Consider the following 24,394-nt stretch of genomic DNA (forward strand, 5'->3'; position numbering starts at 1 on the left):
CCAGTCTATCTTTTGTAAAAGTGTATGCAGGTCAACAGTCATTTCCACATGAATGATATCTACAAGCAGCAACATGCACTGTTAGGCCAGCAGCAGTTAGTTGGAGCTGTATATGCAGTGGGTGTAGTGGTCTGCTCACAGGAAATCCACAGTCACATAGGCAGGAAATGCTGCTGTTCAGACGCAGAAATAAACAGTACTTGTACGGGAAACACAGGCCCTGCTAACAGCACTGCTACTTTTCTCACCAGCAACCTGAAGGTTGATCATTTACTGATTGATGTCCCTGATGCACATACACAAAAGGGTCCAAACATAGATGTCACGCTCAACTTTGAGAAAAGGTTTTCAAATGACACATGGCAGCTTGAATATTTGTATTTAATATCATAAAAATAAAAAACAGCCAGCCATTCAAAATATGTTGTCTTAAGTCTGAATGGTTTGCTGTTACTTTGTGAGCACCACAACAGTACAGAACAGAGTATGTTATAGTGTCATACATTTAAGGACTTTTTGGAGGATCAAGAGTTTGAGGGTTAAAAATTGATAATTCAATTTTCCATTTCAAAAGGTAACTCTCCTATTATCATTACCCATTGAGTAATGGGTAGTGGTAATCCTTGAATTTAAATGTTGGGAACGTAGAGGAGCGTGTTTGGGTTATCAGCATCTAAGAAACTGAATTCTTGACATCAATAGAATTATTAATGTATGTAACAATTATTAATGATTATTAATAACAACGGGGCACCACCCTGCGAACAGGGACCAATAACCAAACGATAAAACTAAGTCTCATAATTAGTGGTCACTCATAATGTCAATAGTCTGCGTATGACTATACATTCTGTGACAGTGAAGGTTTTAAGTTCGAGCACAGGCTACTACATACAGGTTCATCAAATACATATGCACAAGTAATCACAGACGACTGCTCCTTAAAGTATAACAGAGTTTATTAAATCAAAATAATAAATGATCAGATCAAAACACCATCATACAATTGTATGTGTCTAATACCTAAAGTCAAATGAATAAAATGGGATAAGGTATATAGGTGTGGATGTATGTATGTAAGTATGTGTGTGTGTGAGGATCTATGTGTGTGAAACGAGGGGGTGTAACCTATTCCATCAGTGATGAAAAGAGGAGGAGGCCCATTTAGAACTACAAACCAAGATTGCGGACAATGGCGGCCGATGGCGGATGGCTGAGGGGTGGCTGCTGCGTGTGACCACGTGTGGCGGTGCAGCACGTGTGAGAGGCAATCGATTGTGAGGGGGTTTCCCCAGGCTCATAGGCCCTGACTATGTGTGTGCAGGTTAAGAGAGAGAGAGAGAGAAAAAGAGAGAGAGAGGAATCAACTCTGCTGCGATGTGGTTGGCGTGGTAGTGAGTGAGAACAGCTGGTCTTATCCTGCACAAGTCCGCTGCTGTCGTTTTGAACTGACGGCTGCTTATGCAGTGATAGCCACGATTCTCACCTCACTCACAGAGTCGATTTAATGAAGAGAGAATACCAAATGAAATAAAATAAATCCCCAAACAAAACAGACCTTTATCACTGCGGTGAGATGAGCGTATTGTTTTCTTATCACCCCGAAACTCGGTCGGCGAGACGAGGGTCCGGCCACCGTAGTTTCAGTCTTTAAAGTGATAATACACTCGCTGTCGAGTGTTGACTCAACAGCGCGGCTTTCGTAGCGGGCGCAGACTGGGGATAACTCGGTCCTCAGGAGTCGATACTCCCGGTGGCGTGGCTCTCTCTGGAGCAGACGCAGACTCGATCTGTCCTCTCTGCAGGGAGGACGATTTAACTTCGGCTAAGGCGACGTGGTCGGTTCGTCGCTCCCGGTAATCATCGGTTGAGGAAAGAGGGTTTGATGAGGGTCGCGGCTCCTTGTGAGCCTTCCGTTGCCAGCATGGTGCTGGAGGGAGAGGCTGGGGTCTTCTTGTGGCCAGGACGAGTCCGGCGCGAAGAGAGCGATTTTCGCCGTGAGCTCGCTTATAACCAGGTTGGCATAAACAGCGGGGGGCACGTTCTTGGCCAATGAAGGGTCAGCGTCAGGTTTTGCCCGGAGCTGGGGGTGTGGTCATCTTAGGTGGAGTTTCTGGCGTGAGGAGGTGAGGAGGGACAGCCGGTGAACACAGAGGGTGAGAGAGAGAACAGTACTGTGATTTTACTTTTATATTTTAATTAAACATTGTTAAAATACATTTTCAGATGTTTTATGATCAATTTAGCCTCTTCTGTATTTTCAGATTGTAGTGTTGATATTTATTTTTGAATTGTATTGTTGGCACTCCAAACACCTTACAATGCACCTTTTCTTTTGCTGGGGAGGGGCACGCCCCTGAATACCCCGAGTGAACTCAGCTTTTGGATGTAAGTATTTCCAAAACTTGACGTAAGACCATAAGTCAGGCGAAGGTTCCGAGTTCATTGTACAACAATGAAGAACATTTACAGTAATGTTTTCAAAAGTAATATAAATATGCAAATGCTACATAGATATTGTCAGTTGTTAGTGATTGATAGTTATTGAATCATCTGTTTTTAGTATTGCAATGTTGTCAGCACTTTGATGTTATTAATCTTCGTAGTTTACTGACTAAGATCACATGAGCTGGAAACTGGTCAGAGTTTAAAACCAATATGTCCAACTGACTGCGAGCTATTAATTTAACTTTTCTGTTTGCATGAGTCCCTGAAGAATATTGTCTCTTCTTTGTGTTACGACTATTTGAAAGCAACTTGCGACTGAACTCATTAAACATCTTTCTTACCATAATAGCAGACAGCTGGATGTGTACGCCAACACACGATGTCAGCCCAGAGCCCAACTGATGTCATCATAGTGCAGGCCTCGTTGTAGTGCTTATTGTCAGGCTCATCTAATCTCCAGCTACTGAACTCATTACTGAATTCTGCATTTCCCAGTGCCCACTTCCATCCCTCCATGTTATCATGAAGCCCTATCCATGCATAGTTTCCAACGCCCTGCAATACTGTGAGCATCCTGTCGTTGTCGCTTTGATTTTCTACGGTGGCGAGGTCAGTGAACTGCAGTAACTCTGAGCGTCGGTCCAGGTCTTCAACATCTCTACATAGTGGTGCTCTCTGATGACGCTTGTAGACCGAGCAGACAGCACTGATGGATAAAGGACTGTTTTTACTTTACACTCATTTATTCTGTAACCATGCAACAAAAAAAGAAATTGTTAATGTATAAAATGTTCACTTTTATATGGAGACCGTCAGAAAAAGAATTTGATTCATTTCTGTAAAAATGTTGATACAACCGTTTGAGCTGATGTTACATTGGCATGCATTATACTGTGACGTGTTCATGTTACTTCATCAACCCACTGTAAATGTGACTGACTGTCATTTCTCTGACCTGAGAGAGTGAGCACAAACATCAGTGTCTTCTTCATCCTGGAAATAGAAACATGTCAACTTTGTGCAGTTGTTTTTTTCACAGGATATGATACAGAAAATAGTTTTTTACTAAAAGTAAAAAATTCCGGAGATTCCTTCAAATGTACATAAAGAAAGCCAAAATGAGGCAATTTTTAAGCAACTGTGTTAATTCCTATAACTTATGGCATCATGGTACTCTTCATTTGTTGTGCTTTTAAATTCCCAATAAAAATCAAATCCATTCAAATGGGATTGGTGATGAGAAACATTTTGGAAATGCTAATTTTAAATCTAGGAATAATAGCTTAATTATTGGCATATAAGGTGAAACTTAAATGACCTCAAACTTGACAACTCGATCACTCATAGAGTACATATAACAGGTCTAAAAGCTGTTTTGTGAGGTAAGCCTATCAAACTCAAAGAAGAAGATAGAAAACATCAAAGAAAGGAAGAAGATCATCAAGCCTACCTCAGCAAGTTCCAGCTCTTGTTCCTCCACTTTGTTTCAGCACATCTCAAACCTTCAGTCAGTATTCACTTACTTTTATTCACTTTCTCTCCTCCGTCTCCAAGGTAATTATGCAAAGTAATCTCATTGATCCTGACTTTGGACTACAGGATGTAGAAACATACAAATCAAGGTGGAGAAATTGAGCGTATGACCTTAAACTCGGTCATGAAGAACTTTACGAGCCAACAGGCATGAAAGCAACTTGTATTCGTATAAAGAGTAGTTATATGATAACGTCAGTGTGGAGAATGTCTATCAAACCAGCTCCTGCATATCTTGATGAACTGGAGAGGCTGGAGCCTTTCCCAGCATGCACTGGTGGAGGAACACAGACAGATACCCGAACAATTCATGACAGAGCTTTTTGTTGATTGAGGAGTTCATACATTCGCTTTGATAATTAATAAAAACCTTCATTATGAACATTATTATTCATGTATTTTTGAAGCAATACTACAATGTTAACATGACAAGTGAAAGCTCTGCATTATTTGAGGAAAAGTATGAAGAGTTAAATGTACTAAAAGTCAAGAACAGGTGAAGTATCAAAATATGTAATTTTTAACAGATAAATGTTCCTCAAACTAGCATCTGTTTGAGCCTTTGGTACCATGGTTTAACATTTACTGGCAAAGTTGACTGGGAAATATATTTGGTTGCTATCAGTGGTTTAGGAAATACTAAAGTAATTATGTAAAACCCAAACTCTTCATCCCACTTGTCATTTATTAGCAGAGCTTGAACTCTATTTTCCATGCACTATCAGGTGGTGAAATGAAGCATCCGACCTACTGCTCCAGGGTCATTCACATCGTTAAAGGGACATATTATACAAATTTTCAGGTTCATTATTTACATTTTGTTGATCTACTTAGAGGGTGAAGGTGATGGTGAAGGTTTAACCATCATTACCGCTATAGAGCACACCTCCTCCGTGGTTGGGTTAGGTTTAGGCTATGGGTTTAGGTTTGGTATGTACAGTATATATAGTCCATATACAGTATAGTGGAAACACACATCGAGAGGGAAACAATCTTTGATACAAAGCAAGACACTGTACCCCTAACTGCTCCCCGGGCACCTGTCATTGGCAGCCCACTGCTCCCTATATACACAGGGATGGGTCAAATGCAGAGAATAATTTCCCCACTGTGGGACTAATAAAGGAATGTTTCTTCTTCTTCTAATGGGACATTAGGATAATTTAAACCAGAAGGCAACAGTAGTGCGATATGAAGGATGCCAGTTGCCATAAAATGCAAAAGAAGAAGAAAGAGGAGGAGGTACATAATAATGGAATGTGTGGAGTTTGTGATGAAGAGGAAACTGTGGATCATGTTTTAGTGTCATGGCAAAGAGAGAAATATTAAAAAGTCTTAGAGAGTTGGGGGAGGAGAATATAATTGATATATTAAAGAAAAGCTTTGGTGAAGAGTGTTGGAAGCCTCTTTTGGAGTATTTGGAGACAACAAGACCAGTGAATAGAATAGTGAGAAGAAGTATATTTATTTTATTTTGTTTGTTTTATTTTGTGTTTGTTTGTTTGGTTTTGATATTAGATAATTACTTTCCTTAGTCCACACTCCAGATTAGTGGGTGGCGGTAATGCACCTAAAAGTTGTTTTCCAACCGCCATTAAAAACAAAAGAAGAAGAAGAAGAAGAAGCAGAAGAGGAAGTGGAGTGAGCGGAAGCAGTAGAAGGCGACGACGAAGAAGAAGTGTCGCAAATTTACACAAGCATCACTGGTAACGTAATTGTTAATCTGTTCTCTAGCCACAACTCTTTTTTTGGTCTTTTTCTAATGCAACGTTTTCTGAACACAATCTGTGCATGTCTTTTGTATGTACACTTTTAGCAGCTAATGTTAGCATCGATGCTCCCTGCTACAATAACACCATATTTCTCTTTAAACGCCTACAGACCAGCAACATAAAGTACTAGAAGTACAATGACGCGCCATGGAAAGAACTGTACTGCTGGAGCTGTCTACACGTACCATGAGAAAAGGAAAGACACAGGTGAGAACCTGTCAAGCTAGCTTTCTTTAACTGTTTACTTACATTTAGCGTTAGCTCGTTTGCGCTCCTTTTATTTCCTGTTAGAACAGGCTTGCTTTGGCTACTTTAAATCAGCTCCTCCACATGTGTGTCTGGAGGACAGAACGATGTTTGGGTTTCTCATGTTTCAAGGCAGAAACTCATCTTCCTCAATGATACGTTGAGCCAGACACTGACAGTAGTTTAATTTATTGTGTGTCACACCGTTTTACGTCCGACAGATGTTCTCACTCGGTTCAGTCTTCTCTGTTTAAGATGCTGCTTCACTTGTCTAGTGAGGCTTTCAAGCGGTCCTATTCTACAGTGAAAGAAAAGCACCCATCGTTCACTTGACTAGATAGTTTCATGTTTTTCTTGAACTACCATAAATGATTTCTTTGTGGACATGTCCATTACATGCGACTGTGGCTCAGTGGTAGAGCAGGGAAAATATTAGTGTAGTATTTTTAGGTAAATAAATGTAAACAATGAGAAGTTGATAAAATTAGAAATGTATCTAATGTCACACATCCCACGAATGTATTTCACTGTGTGGAACACATAATGACATTGCAGGCAAACGAAGGCAATCAATTCATTCATTCATTGTTTGACAGCATTTCCTGTCTTATCTTCCATTACACCATGTTGTGTGTGCCTCTCCTCCTGCTCAGCGGCGTCTGGTTACGGGACTCAGAGCATTCGACTGGGCAAAGATGCGATCAAAGACTTTGACTGCTGCTGTCTGTCCCTGCAGCCCTGTCAGGATCCTGTGATGACGTATGTTAACATTCAAACACACAAATGAGCTGTATATCCCTGACATGTGACCACATATGTAAACAATGTTGTCTTGTTTCTGTTGCTGGGCTCAGTCCAGATGGATTCATGTATGAAAAACAGGCCATTCTTGAATACATTTTGCACCAGAAGACAGAAACTGCCAAAAAGATGAAGGTAAGCCCTGTACTTCTTGTCTATACCGTCTCATGACTTGACTTGTGTCCACACTATTGTTCAAGGTTGTTTTTGTTTTTGTGTGCCCACAGTGGGACACTTTAACAACAGAAAACTCTTCTTCACCCCCTTTCCAGTTTTTTCAAACTACAAAACTGCATCACAGACAGCAACTGGCAAAGACTGGGACGTCATTATTTCATGGTTGTCTGATGAATTGAACATAAATACAGCTGAGAGCTATGCTGACTGATCAGATGCTTGATCATAGAAAAAGTTAGCACATTGCTGCTCCTTAACTCTACTGGCTCACATCCCCCGACCGTCACTTGGAAGCTCATGTCTTTGTTTTACCAAAACTCCCTCTACCCCGCACGCACTGAAACAGCGTCATACTGGCAGACTGGAGGCCGTTTTGGAAAAGATCCAATTTTGGTTGCGAAAGCTTTCCTCAGCCACAGTTCTCTATTTTTGTTTGTTGTTGTTTTAATGCGTTGTTCTATACAGATAAATTCCCTTCATTTTTGCTGCTTCTTTCTGAAAAATTCTGTCTTATGTGTTTTCTTCTAATTCTTCAGGCGTATGAGAAGCAGAAGCAGGCGCAGAAGAGCAGCAGCCAACTTGAGTCCAAGTCAGAAGAAAGGGAGAGAGTGGAGCGGTTTAAGACCAGAGAGAACAGCATTGTGTCCAAACCCATCAACCCATTCACATCTGGTACGTGTGTGCGGCGTTTGTCCTCAAAATGCTGCATCTGTGTCTCTGAACTGAGACTATGTTCACAAATGTGGCCTGACTTGTTTTGCTCTCATGTGACACCGATCACATTTTATTCAGAGTAGGGTGGACACAGAAATCGAATTCGCAGAATGATCGATTTCTTTTGCATTACAAATGGGAAAATATCATTTTGTTATTGTGGTTATATAAATGTAATGAATGTTGCTAATACAGGTGTGTGCCTCCCTGAAAAAGCATACAAAAACTGTAAAAATAAAAACTACCATTCTTGAACAAAAAGTCAAACAGTTTTTGTCCACAGTGAAAACTGTGATTCTGAAAGGCTAAACCCCAACAAACACGGATCAAAGATGAATATTTCTGAGATGAAAGTTCTGGTAATTATTACATGACGGGTGGTGTTTCAAGATGCCAAACAGTAATGTTACACATCTTACTTTAGTTTATTTAACTTAGTTGACATAATCATTTCTCACATTTTATTTACTAAATTAAAAAAAAGTATGTTACACATTGTATATTAATAAGGTGTTTTTTGAATACACCTAATATTATAAAATTAATATTTTGAGCAGAAATCCAATGCACTTTTCATATGGAAACTGAGCATAACTAAGTAGTTTCACTGGACTTTACTGAGCAGGGAAAGGCAGCTCAAATGGCATACAACACATTGAAACACGTCTCTTTATTTTTCAACTTTCATAAATTTAAAATAAAAAAGGGAAAGTTAGCTCAAACTACATTATATGGGTTTGCTGAACATGTCAGTGGTCCTCTTCACAATGACACTGACTGTCTATGTCAAATATATTATTTTATGATGGAGTAAAATCAAACTTTTGGTGCAGATAAAAATAATCTGGCATTAATGCATGTGCACAGGAAACCGTATTTTTAGCCCTGACATGTCTTCATCTTCAAGGATTACTTATTGTCATTACAGGATTGCACAATGAAACAAAGTTGTACTTGCCTCATGTCGGATGCTCCCAGTCATAATTACAACAACGAATTAAGAGAGTAGAAACTGTCACCTCTTCCCTTCAGGACTGAAGAAAGGAGGTGAGAAGGGCAGGACAGACAGCAGCTCAGCAGAATCCTCCACTGCTGGTCCAGCTGCCTCTTCCAGCCAGAGCCTGCCCAGTTTCTGGATCCCCTCTCTGACACCAGTGTCCAAGCCCACCCTGCTCAAGAAACCAGTGAGTGTCTTCTTCTGCTATGTCAGGGCAACCATTGCTGGATGCTAAATCGTGGCTGGAAAAATAATACGTCTTTCAATGAGATTGAAGTCAGAGAAAACCCTGTAGCTGAGTGCTCTTATGTCTCTTTAGCAGGAAGTTGGTGAAAGTTTTGCCCCTTTATGTTGGTCAGATTTGAACATGTTGGTCTAATGTGTGAGTAATCACCCTGCTCACTTTGGTGTTAAAGTCACGGTGGTAATCGTTTTTGTATCGCCTTCAACACGACACACGAATGCTGTCACACTGCAGCAGCTCAGGGTAAAACATGCAGAGAGAGATGCTTGTATTGGGATGTTGCCACCTTCTCAGATCCCTGAAACCAATAGTGCTCCCTCTGATGTAACAGCAATGATGAACTGAGTTCATTGATTAAGCATGGTGTCTCTTTCTGTAAACGTCTGATGTATGGAAGGTTGGTGTTCTGATCTCATGTATGTCTGTAATTATTAAATTGCATTTCTTCAGGAGATTTAACAGAAACCTCTCTGGATGACAAATACCCATCATTTCAACAAACCAATCAAGCCAGCAGTGTTACATATTCCATGTCTTAAAAGCAGTGGCGGGCTGTGCATTTTATACCTGGGCCTTCAGTGCTGTCCTGCAGCTGAAACACCACCTAATAACCTCACGATGGCGCCACAGCTACGGTTATTTGTTTCTAGGGGTGTAACAATACACATATTCTCATTAAACCGTTCGGTACGAGGCTTACGAACAGAACAGTACGTTTGAATAATACTAGTGCATTTGGAAAATGCAGAAGCTTAAATTGTGGGAAATATAATGTTTTCGTGGACTTAGATTCAAACTATGACATCTCTGCTATACACGAGATGGATTACAAGGAACTATTCCCTCGGCCCCAGACGTTCTCTGAGCAGCATTAAGCCAACCTGTTTTTTTATGTTTACGAAGGAAAGAAGGTTTAAAAAAAAAAAGTGACCAAAATGAGTCATATGTCCAGAAACCACGACTGTTCACACTAAAGGAAATTTGATTGAAATATGTAGTGTGGGTGGACTGGTTGCCAGGTCCTCCTGTTGGCTTTAAATGTCATGATGTCCTCTGTTTGTTCTGTGTATCTGTCTGTTCCTTGTTGACACTACTTTAAAGGCAGAAGGCAGGCTGGCTGTGGAAACCAGTCTTCTGCAATCTCAGCTCTACACTGAAGTAGTGTTCTGTGGAATGAAATATCTCTCCTTTTCTCTCCCTCCCTGTCAGAGTAAGGCTGTGTTGTGTCCCATGTCAGGACGACCCATTAAGATGAATGAGCTGATCACAGTGCGCTTCACCCCTCTGGACTCCAGCCTGGATCGAGTGGCCCTGCTCACCCGCCAGGTCAGTTTAGTTCACATCTTAGCTCAAGCCCACGAGCACCCAGGAGCAGATACTCATTGTTCCTAACTTATTAGAAGAACTTCACCAAACATTACTGCATACACACTGCCAACTGTGAAACCCACTTGATGATGAGTTGTGTTAAACTTAAATCAAGTAATTTAACCTGAAAGCAGAGGTGGTCAAAGATCAAATCATTTGCACTTTAATCTGGTGGTCGTGTTCCTGAACTTTACTTGTACTGAAACCAATCGAGTGTCTGGTGATGTCGTAACACACACGTCTGTTGTCTGCAAAGAGAAGGACGGTGATTTGACAGCTGCCAACTCAAGTGTATTTCTCACTAAAATAAAAAGTGTGATATAGTGGATGAAAGTGTGTCTACAGTGATGTGGATATGGCCAGTGTGTGTCCTGATAAAAGGATAGCTCTGGTGTTTTAATACATTTTTGTTATTGTCAACAAATCCCAAAACAAACTGACTCTACAGTACAAAGTTAGATGGTATCACAGACATTGTTAGTGGGATCAAGTCACTATTGATTCGGGCTTGATTCTGTTTTCAATTCATCTTGGATAATTTAGATAAACTAAACAATTTGTTCTGCAAAAATAGTGGAAATTCTAAACTCATAAAACCAAATAGTTGTGGATACGGTGATGGGGAAACAGCAAATCCTATTTGAGAAAGTAGGCAGTGACCTCACGGTTCTATGTGATGTGAACAGATGTACGTTATTGGTATAATCCCGTCTTGTCTCTTTAGGACAGGTATGTATGTGCAGTAACCAGAGACATCCTCGGCAACAGTGTCCCCTGCGCTGTTCTGCGCCCCTCGTGAGTGTCCATACGTCTTCCTACATTCTGACGTCCACATGTTCAATGTTCTCTGGCAGCATCGCTGACTCTCTGTTCCGTGTTCAGAGGGACGGTGGTGACTCTGGAGTGTGTGGAGAAGCTGATCAAGAAGGACATGATTGATCCGGTGTCCGGAGACAAGCTGTCCGACAGAGACATCATACCAATGCAGAGGGTACGTGTGCACTTCTACGTGGGGGAGACTCCAGATCCTCTATGATTTTGAATCGCTCCATGAATTCCACTGGAGAGATTCTCGAGGTGCTTTCAGACAGCACGTTGTTGATGTTGACGTGATGGAGAGGGAATAGAGGGAGGGGTGCTGCTGTCCACTGAGGACATTACCCAGTGAGACATATCGGTAATGGCCTCTGAAAGCCCATTTACAGTAGCAGGTCCTTTAGTGCTGTATGCTGCTCACTAATAAGATCAGGATGTACTGTTTATGTCTTTGGTCTCCCAAAGTCCTCCAAAGTAGTCGGATATGACCTTGTGTTGTGTGTGCTGACAGGGTGGAACCGGCTTCGCTGCGTCTGGAGTTGACCTCCGGGCCAAAGAGGCTCGTCCAGTGATGCAAGTATGAGACGGAGGACAGAGTGTCGACAGCTTTCACCCATTTTAATGGCCCTGGTTGTTGGCTGGCATATACCCGTATGTTTCTTGTTTCTGTAGGTAACGTTTTTCCATCATAGCCTGTGAAATTCCTTTCCCTCCTGAATTTCATTTGCCCTTTTCAAAACATCGATTTTTCCTTCGATAGCTGTGTCCATATAAGATCAAATGATTCCATTCATAGGCAGAGCTGGTCTTCACCATTCAACCCGTCCCCTTTTCAGCAGAAACACTGCATAAATGATAACGCTCTACATGAGAGTAGAATCAAACGGATCATTGATTTATTGCTGTGTGCTCCAAAAGACATGTAAAGTCAAATTATATTTCACGTTCAGAGCCACAGCATTAGTTTCATAGGATGTGCAGCTGGTAATTCTAAAGCTTCTCAATGTTGCATCCTGATGACGAGATCCATGTAACCGCTTGAGTTTGTTAATGTTGTCTGTGATGGTCAGTTACTTCCTGTTCCAGGCATTAAACTGCACATTACTTCAGTCATTGTTTGTCTTTATTGATATATTTGAGACTTTTAAATCATTCGACACAATAATATCATTATTTTGACAAAAGTTAATATAATTTATGTCAGCTGTTCAGGATCAATTCAAGAGAGTTTCAAGTTGTTTTCATTAAACCATAAACATGGAAACCAATTTTTTTATTTATTGTTTGTAGTTTCACAGATAATATTCAGTATCCATATGCGGTCGTAGTGTCTGAACATGTACCGTAGCAGGTTTACAGTGCCTCTAGAATGCAGACTGCTCTTATTGGTCAGTTCATACTAGACTGCGCTGGAGACGGGATGTCCTCACTATCATTGTGAGCAAGATATATTCAACAAAACACAGTGAAAAAGGTTTTCCCTCCTGTGCTGTGGTTCATTTCTCACAGTTCATCATGTTCGTCCACCCTCATCCCTCCGTAGTCGGTGATGGTGCTGGTCATGATGTCGGCCATCTTGTTGAGCATCTCAGAAAAAGTCAGGTGGCCATCCTGACAAGCAGAGGACAGGGAGGGATAGAGATCTGGAAATGAATACATATTTTATCCTTTTATTCTACATTCAGCCATTGGCGAGAGATATAAAACCTGGAGGAGCAAACCAGACTAGTTCCAACCGTAGTGTATGGCTGAACCGTGTAGCAGAAATGGAATATAATATTCATAACTGTTTTCATTTGTATACAATTAGTTAAAACTAAGAATGTATTTGTGTTAGCGTAGAGTGAGCCCTTCATATTTACCCAGGGAGCAGGTCCTCGTCATGAAGTCATGTTTCTACAGTAGAACAGCAAGCCAAACGGACTCTAGAGAGACTTTCACGTTTCTACGTCACCTGAATGCACCGTATTTCTCTCCCCGCTTGTGAAACTGTCCTAACATGAGCCGCAGAGGGTAAAAAACACCAGCTGCCTGATATATTCTCAACCTGACATGCAACAGAAATTGCATAACTCATACGTTCATTCATATCCGACAGTCACTTATATTCATAATTGTCTAGTACTCATACATCTAGTGGGGTCCAGTAAACACTGTAAAGAAATAATATACAGAGCTGTAAATGGTGAACGAACTTGTTCACCAGACTTTAATCTGAAGATACTTGTCAGCTTCTCACCAGTCTGAAGCTACGATCAGCTGAAGTCCATCTATCACGTGTAGCCTCTTCATTTAGTTTCTATGAAAACCTCTAATTCTCATTGTGGAAACTCTCCAAACAAAGGAAAGCTCTTTCACCTGCTGCTTTCATGAGACACATTGCATCAATATTTCTTACCCATGAAATTCATCGAGGAAGCACACCACGATGAACCAGTTTAAAGCGAGACTGGATTACCAACCTGGTTTGTGCTGCTTTACTGACGATGTGTGAATATGCTCCATTAATCAGATCAGATACTGATACGGTGCTGAGGAGATGCAAGATTGTATCAACTGACCTGATAAGGGCCTTCAGGTGGGTCCTGCTTTAATAGGTCATCTGGCCATATAATGCATACATTCATGACCAACAACAAGACACTGAGCTCACATCACACCCTACACCTGCTGTGATGTTACAGTGCAGCACATAAACATATATAAATAAATCTATATAAAGGTAAAAACTTTCATAATTTTTACCCTGGTGTAAAATAGTTTGCTTTATTTTGAAGAAAGTACTCAAGTAGCCTAAAGCTAGTATGTTGGGAGTACATTTGATGACTGAAATACTGAGCAGATAGATGATTAATATCTGAGCGTCACCAACAATCACAGTTTGACTGCTGTTTGGTCTCTGACAGATAAAAGCTGGGTTGGGCCGGTCGATTGTAACTGAGGAAAAGTTAAGTCTGAAAACCAGTCAGAATAAGTGGGACAGGGAAAGACAACCTAAACGACTTGGCAAAAGCCTGGCTGAACCCCCCCCCCCCCCTACTTCTGTACATTCTTATAGTTATTTTGCTTTTTTTTTTACTTCCTTTACTGAATCACTTAGTTCTGTCTGCCACAATTGTGGTTGTAAATTGTTGTGTTGTTCGTGATGCTCTATAAAAAGTGGGACAGGTCAATGTAAGATGATTTTACTCATCCTCAAGAGTACTACTGACTGAAAATCATCGGTGGCTGAGAGAACAGCGTGGTCGTGAAAGAATAACTGTCTAACAGAAAGCATGCATTAGAATCTGGAGGTGTGGCGTCTGAAAAATGTCTTCACCGTTCAGGAAGGGGCCAAAGACTGTTGAAGCTATCAAACTGTATTATGGGAGCGTGCAATCCATGTTTCTGGAGCTTGACCTGTACCGGGGAGTAAACATTAAGGGGGCTCAGCCTCTGCTGAGCATAAGCCTGAGGTACTAAAGTAAATACATAATAATAATCATGGTCAGATCAGGAAAAGTATATTTAAGTGGTTTTCTCAGCTGTTAACTCAAACAGGTCATGTTGGACTTTCTCAGGAGCTGCTGGCTCTGAAAGGATTTCTTTTGACTGGACACTGGTGGAGCTGGAAGAGGAGTTGAAAATGTGTTGTGCTTTGGTAAAGGAATCCCTACCTGTTATGACACACAACCTGCTCAGTTAAGTCATTAAGTGGTAGTTTCCAATACCGTAAATATCATCATATGAAAAATGTACACAAAATTACAAACAATCAAGAACAAGGTCAAAGCAATACATGAGATTTGTAAAACAAAAACTGATCGTTACGTTTTAAATTAAATATAATTATTCTTCTGGACCACTGATAACATGGAGATGTATGAATATGATTCTGCTGAAAGTTGATAAATATCTGTACATCTGCTTTAACGCCTTCAGACTAAATGTCACATTGTAGGAAAATAGTCAGAAATATGCCAGTAACCAGAAAATCACCTCCTCATGTAGAGAGCTACACTGTTCTCATAATCACATTATAATATACACAAATAAATAACAAAAAAGCTGCATTTGTAGAAAAAAGAAGACTTTAATAGTCAAACCCCCTGAAGTCACGTCATACACTTCTTGAGAGCAACTGTTCACATGCTTTCTGGTAAATGTAACCATCTCAGGTAAACACTCAGTTTCCCAATGTGTGCTGGTCTTTAGAACACGATGTGTTGGGACTACGTTTGAACCTCTCAGGCGCATAGAAAAAGAAGTGTCAGCTGGATGCCAGTGAATGTTGGACATTATCCACAGTTTCTTTAGTTTGTCATTGTGGAGATGCAGTTTATCAGACAACAGGAATGTGTCGTCTCCGTAAAAACCCCATGAGGATATGTAAATGACGCAAAGAGAGAAGTTTAGCGTCTGTATTCACATACACAGTATGTGAGTGAATGCTGAATTTGAATGATTGTGTCTGTGTGCATGTGCATGCATGGCCAAAGGTACATAATTACCGTACACTCTTTACCCCAAAGTCAGAACCCCCACCCCAAAACCATGGTAACCATATTCTCCCAATGAGCTGCTGACAGCTCATCAAAGTTCATCGTGTCTCCTTGTTAAGTCCTCCCCGTAATTGGTGGCCTGGCTGCCCACAAACATGTTCCAGTTGGCCAGAATCTCCTTCTTGGTTACTTTCTGGTCCTGTTGTTTGATCACCAGATTCCATCCAGCATTGGTTTATTGGTTTATGATTGACAGAAAGAGAAGAGGTGATGACAAGCAGGAGTAAGAGAAACAAGACACAGACAGAAGCTGGTTAATAATTAACCCACAATTACCCAATTACATGCACAGTGTTAACTTTTATTCTTGACATTAATTACATTGCTGTGCAGCACATTGTGTAGTGCCCAGTGCATTATACATGATATTGTAGTATGTACAGTGTGTATTCTGTGAGGAGGCTGACGACGCGCAGCTAACAGAGCTAACAGAGCTAACAGAGCTAACAGAGCTAACAGAGCTAACAGTGCTAACAGAGCTAACAGAGCTAACAGAGCTAACAGAGCAAACAACAGCAACAGTGGTGAGAGAGCTAAAGGTGGAACTGGAGGGTGGGTGCTACGCTTCTGCAGTGCAGAGCGATAGCCACGAGTTAACCAGTGGGGAACGCTCACATGCACTAACATTCATTAAAAGCACGCTCAAAATGTCATCGCTTCATCATTTGATCCTATGAGACATTTGTGTGAAATTGTTATAGTTATCATGTCCGCTCTTGAGTTATGGCCTCAATATTGAACTTTACAAACTCAGCTGCAAACCTTTTAATGTAGAAGTTGGAAAGTACAATATTCATCCTCTTGTTGCCATGTCATCTGGGTTTGATTGTTCCCAGGAGAGAGCTCATACATTGAATATATTTTAACTATTAGATGTTGAAGCATCTTTGAATGCACCATCAAGGACAGTTTTCGCAATACTCCCGGCTTACAACTGCATTACCACACACTGACAATGTACTCTTGATAAATAAAGTACTGCCCAGTTATCTGCTGTGGCTTTAATGTCTTAATCCCTCCACCTAAAACATGCTGCTGTTGGAAAATGGTCAATATGGAAGTGTGCTTCAGAGTCTATGGTGGGCAAAGAGGGTGTATGGCAGAGGGTTTAATCAGTGGCAGGTCTACCTTGTCGGTGTCCGTCGCATGGATCAGGTGTTTGGCTTCATTGTCAGCATGGTCAACCTCTCCCGGCAGAACCCAGTGGGCCACCTCACCAGCATCCAGGTAGCCATCCTGTACAACACACAACTGCTTTACTGAGGAAGCAACTAGTGCGGGCACAGAGGATGCACACAGACATCTGAAGTAAAAATACACACAACACATGACAGCAGAAGAACGGTGAAGCTGGAACTTTCCACTTTATGTTTTTAGTTATATTTCCGGTCCACTAAATGTCCATACTCCATTACTTTAATCAGCTGGAGTAACTAGGTACTTTACAAACAAAACATGTGATTGATTAAATATTAGTTATAGATTAAACTATCCAACAGTATATAAAGTACTTAAAATGAGCTCCACTGCAACATTAAAATACTGCTCGTGTGTTAATGCTTCAGTTATAATATTCATTAAAACATTCTGAAAGGAACGAGTACTTAAACTACATTTTGCTGATAATTGTTTTGTACTTTTGCTTAACTCAAATCTAATCCTAAATGTAAGACATTTACTTGTAACAGAGTATTTGTACATAGTCATATTGAGAGTTTTACTACAAAGGCTGCGACTGCAGCTTTACTGTAGCTTTTACCTTGTTGGCATCTCTGAACTCGGAGAAATGCTTCTTCTCTGTATGGACCCAGTCCGGCTCGCCGTCCCCATCCTCTGATGTATACATGTCACCTGTGGAGGCGCAGCAGCACACGCGCGCACACACACACACACACACACACACACACACACACACACACACACACACACACACACACACATTTAGGACAGATGTCCTCCAGGTTTAGGAGAGGAGGGGGTGGTTGGTCTGAGAGAACACGAAACACCCACCAATGTACTCGGCTATGTCGACCTTGCCATCGCCGTTCTTATCGATGTCCTCCATGGTTTCCTACATGAGAAAATGATGTAGTGCTCATAGTGGTCCAGTCCTGATACTGCATTGAACAAGTCATTTTTCCAAAGGAATCTCACTGGTATACAAACAGAATCATAGCTGTCAGGCTACAGGCAGAAAACATACAACATTATGTGAATACATGAGTAATATTCACAGTAATCACATGTGCTGTGTAGAGCCGAGGTGCAGAGCCTCCCCGGGGCTCACAGGGTTGGGAAACGATATTGATGTGGAAATCTATGCAAACAGATACACAGCGGCTGCAAACGTGTATTTATGCTGGTAAAGCATGAAACATATCTCACAGCCACATTAATACCATGGTAAAAAAAACCACTTCATCATCTTATCGCCACAGTTCCTGCTGCTTAGAGTTGGTCTACCTGCACTACCACGTCTCTCATGTAATCGTACTCCTCCGGGTGAAGGAAGGCCGTGAACTCCACACGTGTGGCGATACCGTCGCCGTCTCGGTCAGCTGTCTTGAAGCGCCTCTCGTCCCGGGTAAGCATGGACTTATAGGTGGCCTTGTCTTCGACGTCATCAAACTCCTCGTCTGAAAAGCACACTTCATATTTCAGCCATACAGGCATTCTGTTGTTCTGTGAAGATCATGCTGTGAATGCTCCAGAACAGCTAACAAATGGAACTTGAGGTGGCATTGTAAAGGAAGAAAGAAGTAAAGAAGGAAAAGGGAGAGAGGAAGAGTCATCTTTTACACAGCATTACCCAGGTAGTATCCGTAGGTGGTGTTTTTGTACTCTTCCCAGCTTATCTTTCCGTCTTGGTTGTTGTCGTAGTCCTTCCAGTGTTTGTTCACATTCTCGGCGATATACCTCCTCTGTCGGTGTTTGATCCAGCTGTACAGCTCTGCATGGCTGATGTAGCCATCCGTATCCGTGTCAATGCGGTCCACAATCTTCCTGTCGGGAGAGATGGGGTCAGAGTTAAGGATACGGGTGACTGGAAGCATCTGCTCCCTCCATGCATTAGAAATAGAACCCCAAATACACACAACCCAGATAGTACAAAAACAAAGAAAAAGCTGATGAATATGTAAAAACACACAAGTACAAACCTTTGTGTTGCTGTTTACATTCCTCCTGATGCAAATGTAGAAACTAAAGAAATGCGCTACTGTCTGTGTTTTCATCTCACACCCTTGCAGTCTAGACGGGGGCTGGTTTGTATCTATTCAATCAAACATTACAGCAGTGGTTGCTGCAGACACACCTGGCAGACATCTACACTCGACGGGGACAGCCCATTACTCCGAAACCCCAATAGTCCAAAAGATGTCCCATTAGACAGAGAGCCCATTTGTCCAACAGCCTGTTTTCTCTCAACGGCCATTGCTCCGAAAAATACACACTGTTTCTGCAACAACCTGCAACATAAGCACATGGCTAAATATAATTAAATATTATGCAGAATGACGTCACTGTATCTTAAAGATTTGTTTTCCTACTGACGGCATGGCCCGCCACTCTGCCTCTTATTACTCGTTGGTTGGGGTGGTTAGGTTTAGGGTGAGACTATCAGGGAAAGTCAACCAGAGGCAGAGTAGGGCGGGTCATGCCTTTGAATAATAATTAACTATGAGATTCTGTTTGCTGGACCGAGAGTTTGTATTTTTGGAGCAATGTTTTTGGGATAACAGGACAATGGAATTTCACTCCAGTGAGACATTTTTCGGTCTATTGGAGTTTTGGAATAATTGGCAGTTGGAACACTTACAAAGTGTACTTTTATAGTTGTGTTGTCTTTTTCGTGTGTAGGATAAAGGCCTACGCCTGTATCTCATTGAGCAACACTTTGTTGTACAATAAATGAACCCTGAAGCTTGTGAGTGTTGCTGCAGTGGCCAGTGTAGAAAGAGCATGCTGAAGGGCAGTAAAACCTACGCTAGTTTGTCTTTGCTCTCCTCGGGAGTCAGCTGATCAAAGGTCTTGGCCTCCTCTTTGCCCAGGAAGGCGTCATGGTCATACTGGAAGCCGTGAGCATCGTCATGGGCGCGGCCACTCAGATCAGCCTGGTGAAGGATGCGCTTCTCCTGAGCAGGGATGGCTAAGGCAGCAGCAGCCAGGACGCAGAGTGAGGCTAAGGACCTCAACATCATCCTCATCATTGACTGGGGGGGGGGGCAAGAAATGTGATGTGTGAGTTTGAGAGAAGGGGGGGGGGAATGTCAGAAATTAAGAACATTTAACAAAAAATCGAGTTTAAAGACTTTCAAGCACAGTACACACGCTTATCAATAACATAAGCATAATACTTGAGGCATAACCTCTGTTTTCCATTCACATTGCTGATTGAAATGCTTGGAATAAATGTCTAGAGTCTACAGCGCCTCCCTGAGGTCACAGTCTCTACTGAGGGAATAAAGGCCCAGAGGTGACTGCTGACGGTATACAGTTCACTCTGACCCATCTGGGGTTAACCTGTTCTTCTGTTGGCCAAGCACCTTATCCTGAGCCTGGAGTTCAGGTGATCAAATAGGGAAGGTATTTAGCACGCTCTCATTGAAAGTTCTGTAAAGACTCTGAGGAGTCTACTGAGGAAAGGAAATGGTCCGTGCATTTCTTTGTAAAAGTTTAAAGTTTGGTAGACAGCAGTCACAACTGTACCAAGACATTACTTTCTACAACTGCAATGAAATCCTGCCTGGCAAAAATAGGATCATTTCCTTAGTCTTACCCATATTCAACTCAAAGGTGCTTATTTTGCATAAATCCACATAATGCAGTTTGTGGAAGAAGGCCGACTACGTCCACCTCATCAGCATAATAACCTACTAAAGATACTTTTAATTATCAAAGTACAATAGTACAGGAACGAGAACACGTCCTGGATCATTCTACTGACAGTGACTCTGTGGTCAGAAGGAGAATCTTTCAGTCCCCATCAATCCTAAAATAACTGGAAGTGTGTCATCACAAAGTTAAAAACGGAGACAAAATCTATAAACATTCTCTTCCATAAACGTTAACATTTTCAAACAATTCATAAACTGAAATGACTTGTAAATAGTGTTATTTTCCTCTAGCCCTGCAGTCTACATGAACCCATCATTAAACACACGTTCACAGTTTTTCCTTCATGTTGCTAGAAGTTCATCAACTGAGCTGTAAACTCGGTGTAACAGCGCAGCTACAAAAGCACAAATGACACTAGTCAGAGTTATTCTAATGTAATCTTTTAGAGGCAAGAAGGACGTTAACTCACCAGATTCTTGGCAGCTTCTCGCGACACCTCCCTTCTCAGTTTGAGCAGCAATTCCGTCCGCGTTGGCACTCTGTACCTTTAAATATCACCGTCAGGGAGGCGGGCCTTGTTGTTCAGATACCCAATGACCAACGCTCTGAAGGGGTTCTAACCAATAAGGAGTAGGACACATTCGTGAAATACTTTTGGATAAATTCTTATTGGCTGTTAACCGCCACGTTGTCACGCTAAAGCGAACGACTGCGGCTCACCTCGAAACTTAACGAGAGTAGCCGATTTCAACCGAGGAGATGGCAAAAGCTTCTCTTTAACACATCCATGATGAAGTCAAACAAATCGGAGTTGCAACGTTTTGATAGTTTGATTTATTGATACAACAAACTATCCAAACGTACACAGACCGATGAAACTGTCGTGGAAGTATCAGTGTAAATATAATGAATTCATTTTACAGATCACTTGAATTCTGCAAGAAACACTTACAGGCTCACAGCCTATTCGTTTTCTTCCCTTACGTCAAAACCTACTAAAATACTACATGTTAGAGGAGTATTACCTTTCCAAACTATTTCAGGCAATGGTTATGAGCAGTTTGGATGTATGGAGAATTCACAAATGTGTTAACTTTTTTATGTCAGAAATGTAAACATAACCATTAGGAATGCTGTGATAGCGGAATGGTGACAGCACATGACATATAACTGTAGCATCTCAAGCTCCATTCCATCCTTTAAATAGACGAATACATGTCGTTTACAGTCAAAAGCACAACTTTTCTTTTTGGCTGATATTTGGAGCTTGGGTAGGTAACATTAGAGAAAGGAGCAAGAATAGGCTGAATGAGCTTTCATGCCCAAGAAATAAAAACTCAACTAGGTTACTCAAAACTTCTTTTATTTCTTACATTAAATGGACAGAATGTTTTATAGACAACAGTTAGAGCCATCTAAAATAATTACATCAATAATCATCTATCTCATCTATCTCAGATCACAAGTGATAATAGTTCATGTCAAAAAGATTAAAGGTCGTCGTGGATTCATGGAACACTGACTGACAACAAGGAGACGGCACTGTTGTCATCATCACCATTGTATTGCTCACATGGACACCCTGCAGATCTTACTCCTTACATGTCCTGTCAAATCGATGTCTCACTAACCCTGTGAACTATGTGGAACAAATTTACATTCGGCTTACTGGATATAATTTCTGCAAAATGAATGTAAAAAATGTACATAATATTCATATATATTAATGACTGTAGTGAGTTAATAATCAGAAAGAAATGAATGATAACACCTTTTCTGAACTGCTACTACACACTTGTACCACTTGCCTAAAAGCTCCATGGAACATTCAGACACCGATGAAGGTTTTAAGTGTTCTAAAGAATCAGTAGAACAGCTTGGGCAGAGTTACAAAAAAGAATTCTACAAATATGAAGGAAACGTGCTGTGACGGTGTTTAAGCCTTTATGCGCGACATCTTTGTATTACTTATGATCTAATTGCTTCTCAATGGACTTGTGCTCAAAGTTCAAGTTCTGCAACTTAGCTACAGTTTGCTAACAGGCCAATCCTGTTTGAGTCTGTCTCATCCACTCAGTAGCAGAGTCTGGCACAATTCCCATTAAAAGAAAAAGACGCACATTTGTCAAACCAATCAGTTAATCTATATATTTGAAGTCTTTTCTCTTGAGAAATCAAAAAATACAGTTTGAAAACACGTCCAACTCATTTTAGATCTGACCTTTGTGTTGCTTGGTGACATTTGTTTTAAGTGTGGAATGGGCTCATTGTTGCGCCTTGGATGAGACGGTTCCGAACGGGATTACTAACTAAATTTTCAAAATATAATTTTGGCAATATATGAAGCTTTTGTTCAAGACTCAAGTCAATGTGTTCAGAACTTTAGATCAACTAAGGTTACCAATGGCTGCTCCCATTTGAGCCACTAAAAAAGAAAAGGAAACAATATTAGCACATTTAAGTGACATGCAGGCACTAAACAATCTATGACATTGTCGTGGTCCATTTAAGATTCACATTTTTTTCTGGGCTACAACATTTCAAAAGTCATTCCTATTAAGAGCAACACAGAGTCATCACAAGGGCGTAGGGGGAGGAGTAGCAGCTAGATTTGTTGACATGATGTACAATCTGGCATGACTTCATCCAGCGTCAAATCAGTCTACATGTAAGAGATGAGAATGATTCTGGAGTTTGGAGACATTTCCACAGATTCATTTTACAGAAACATGAACATTCTCAGTTACTGCAGCACTACCTAGTTACTGCACCTGGATGCTTTTATGGGTACACCGTTGTGGCAGCAACAGCATGAGAATATCATCATCATCTTTTCTGGCTAAGGGGATGAAGATTGGCGAATTGGATCTGAAACAGAGGATATATGAGATAGCTGTGTGAGTAATTGTGTGGATTGTGCTTATCATGACATGGGCTGTCTGGAGTTTCCTCCCTCCATTCTGGATTAACTCATGCAGTGTCAGTCAGGTTCCTTGAGGGTCACCATTTATTTGTGCTGGGCCAACACGTCATTGAAGATGTTGAGGAAGATGTCCACATGGTACTCCTTGAAAACCAGAGCTGGACGGAAACGGATCGATCGATCCCCACACCCTCCCAGGAGGACACCTGTCAATGACAAACACTGTTACAGGGTATCCACACAGCTCAATCAATGATCCGTCATCCACCTCCATAAGGTTGAACACAAAAGCCTATTCCTGTTCATTCAGTATCAATTAATATCAATATTAACAGTTTACATCATGTTGTATGATGTAAACTGTCTATTTGATGGAGTTATTAACAGTGAGATTAGAGCTGTCACTGTTCAACTCCCTAAAAATAACTCGAAAAGTTGTATGCCTGTCATGTTGCAGTTTACATCCATGTCTGTCCAAATGTCATCACTTCATCATTTTTATGCTTGTAGTAATTTTTGAGAAATTGTCATAATTACCATATACATTTTTGAGTTAAGGCCAAAAGTGTGTTTTGTGAGGTCACAGTGACCTTTGACCAACAAAGTCGAATCAGTTCATCCTTTCGTCCAAGTGGATGTTCGTGTCAAATTTGATGTTTTTAAAGCTGTTATCATCATGATGAGATGTGTGAGATGGAGGGTAGAAAACAGACCAGAATGATTGATGCAATAAATGTGTGGAAACAAATAGACCGGTGTGGCATATGATTCATTGTAAATATACAGTGTATACATACATTATACATATATATAGACATTATATATATGCATTTATATATTACAGTCGGGATGACAGGTGTGTTGAGCCCAGCTAAAATGGCGATGTTAGCAAGAATGACTTCATCCCAATTGCAAATTGAAATTGCAGCGTACTGCGCTTCTCAGGAGTTTAGACTCCCGAGTTCAATTTGCCAAGTT

At 41.1% G+C, this 24,394-nt stretch overlaps 3 protein-coding genes across 6 annotated transcripts in view; 1 reads left to right on the forward strand and 2 right to left on the reverse strand.

The window, feature by feature from the left end:
• The first annotated feature begins 5,611 nt into the window (after positions 1-5,611).
• On the forward strand, positions 5,612-12,225 carry nosip (nitric oxide synthase interacting protein). 2 transcript variants are annotated; one of them, XM_079281467.1, is made up of 10 exons: positions 5,612-5,687; positions 5,863-5,960; positions 6,653-6,758; positions 6,854-6,935; positions 7,514-7,649; positions 8,724-8,875; positions 10,142-10,258; positions 11,025-11,095; positions 11,183-11,291; positions 11,628-12,225. In XM_079281467.1, the coding sequence occupies exons 2-10, from the start codon at positions 5,891-5,893 to the stop codon at positions 11,697-11,699; spliced, it is 915 nt and encodes a 304-aa protein (XP_079137593.1). In that variant the 5' UTR covers positions 5,612-5,687; positions 5,863-5,890; the 3' UTR covers positions 11,700-12,225. The 2 variants fall into 2 exon arrangements, with proteins under 2 accessions (XP_079137593.1, XP_079137594.1); XM_079281468.1 differs by having other exon boundaries at positions 5,650-5,692.
• Positions 12,226-15,168: 2,943 nt separating this feature from the next.
• On the reverse strand, positions 15,169-21,014 carry rcn3 (reticulocalbin 3, EF-hand calcium binding domain). The gene is made up of 8 exons (XM_079281793.1): positions 20,963-21,014; positions 19,642-19,868; positions 18,467-18,660; positions 18,121-18,293; positions 17,668-17,728; positions 17,417-17,508; positions 16,786-16,893; positions 15,169-15,796 (listed from the first exon to the last, which is right to left on the reverse strand). The coding sequence occupies exons 2-8, from the start codon at positions 19,863-19,865 to the stop codon at positions 15,689-15,691; spliced, it is 960 nt and encodes a 319-aa protein (XP_079137919.1). The 5' UTR covers positions 19,866-19,868; positions 20,963-21,014; the 3' UTR covers positions 15,169-15,688.
• An 824-nt stretch (positions 21,015-21,838) lies between these two features.
• Positions 21,839-24,394, reverse strand: part of abat (4-aminobutyrate aminotransferase) — a 30,816-nt gene continuing 28,260 nt past the window's right edge. For 2 of the 3 annotated variants that reach the window (XM_079281790.1, XM_079281791.1), the window contains exon 17: positions 21,839-23,622. In XM_079281790.1, the coding sequence (XP_079137916.1) occupies positions 23,501-23,622 (122 nt within the window). In that variant the 3' untranslated portion in view covers positions 21,839-23,500. The remainder of the gene's footprint in view (positions 23,623-24,394) is intronic. The other variant, XM_079281792.1, reaches the window with a different exon arrangement.

The sequence above is a fragment of the Melanostigma gelatinosum genome (genome assembly GCF_949748355.1).
Source record: "Melanostigma gelatinosum genome assembly, chromosome: 13".
NCBI classification, from domain to species: Eukaryota; Metazoa; Chordata; class Actinopteri; order Perciformes; family Zoarcidae; genus Melanostigma; species Melanostigma gelatinosum.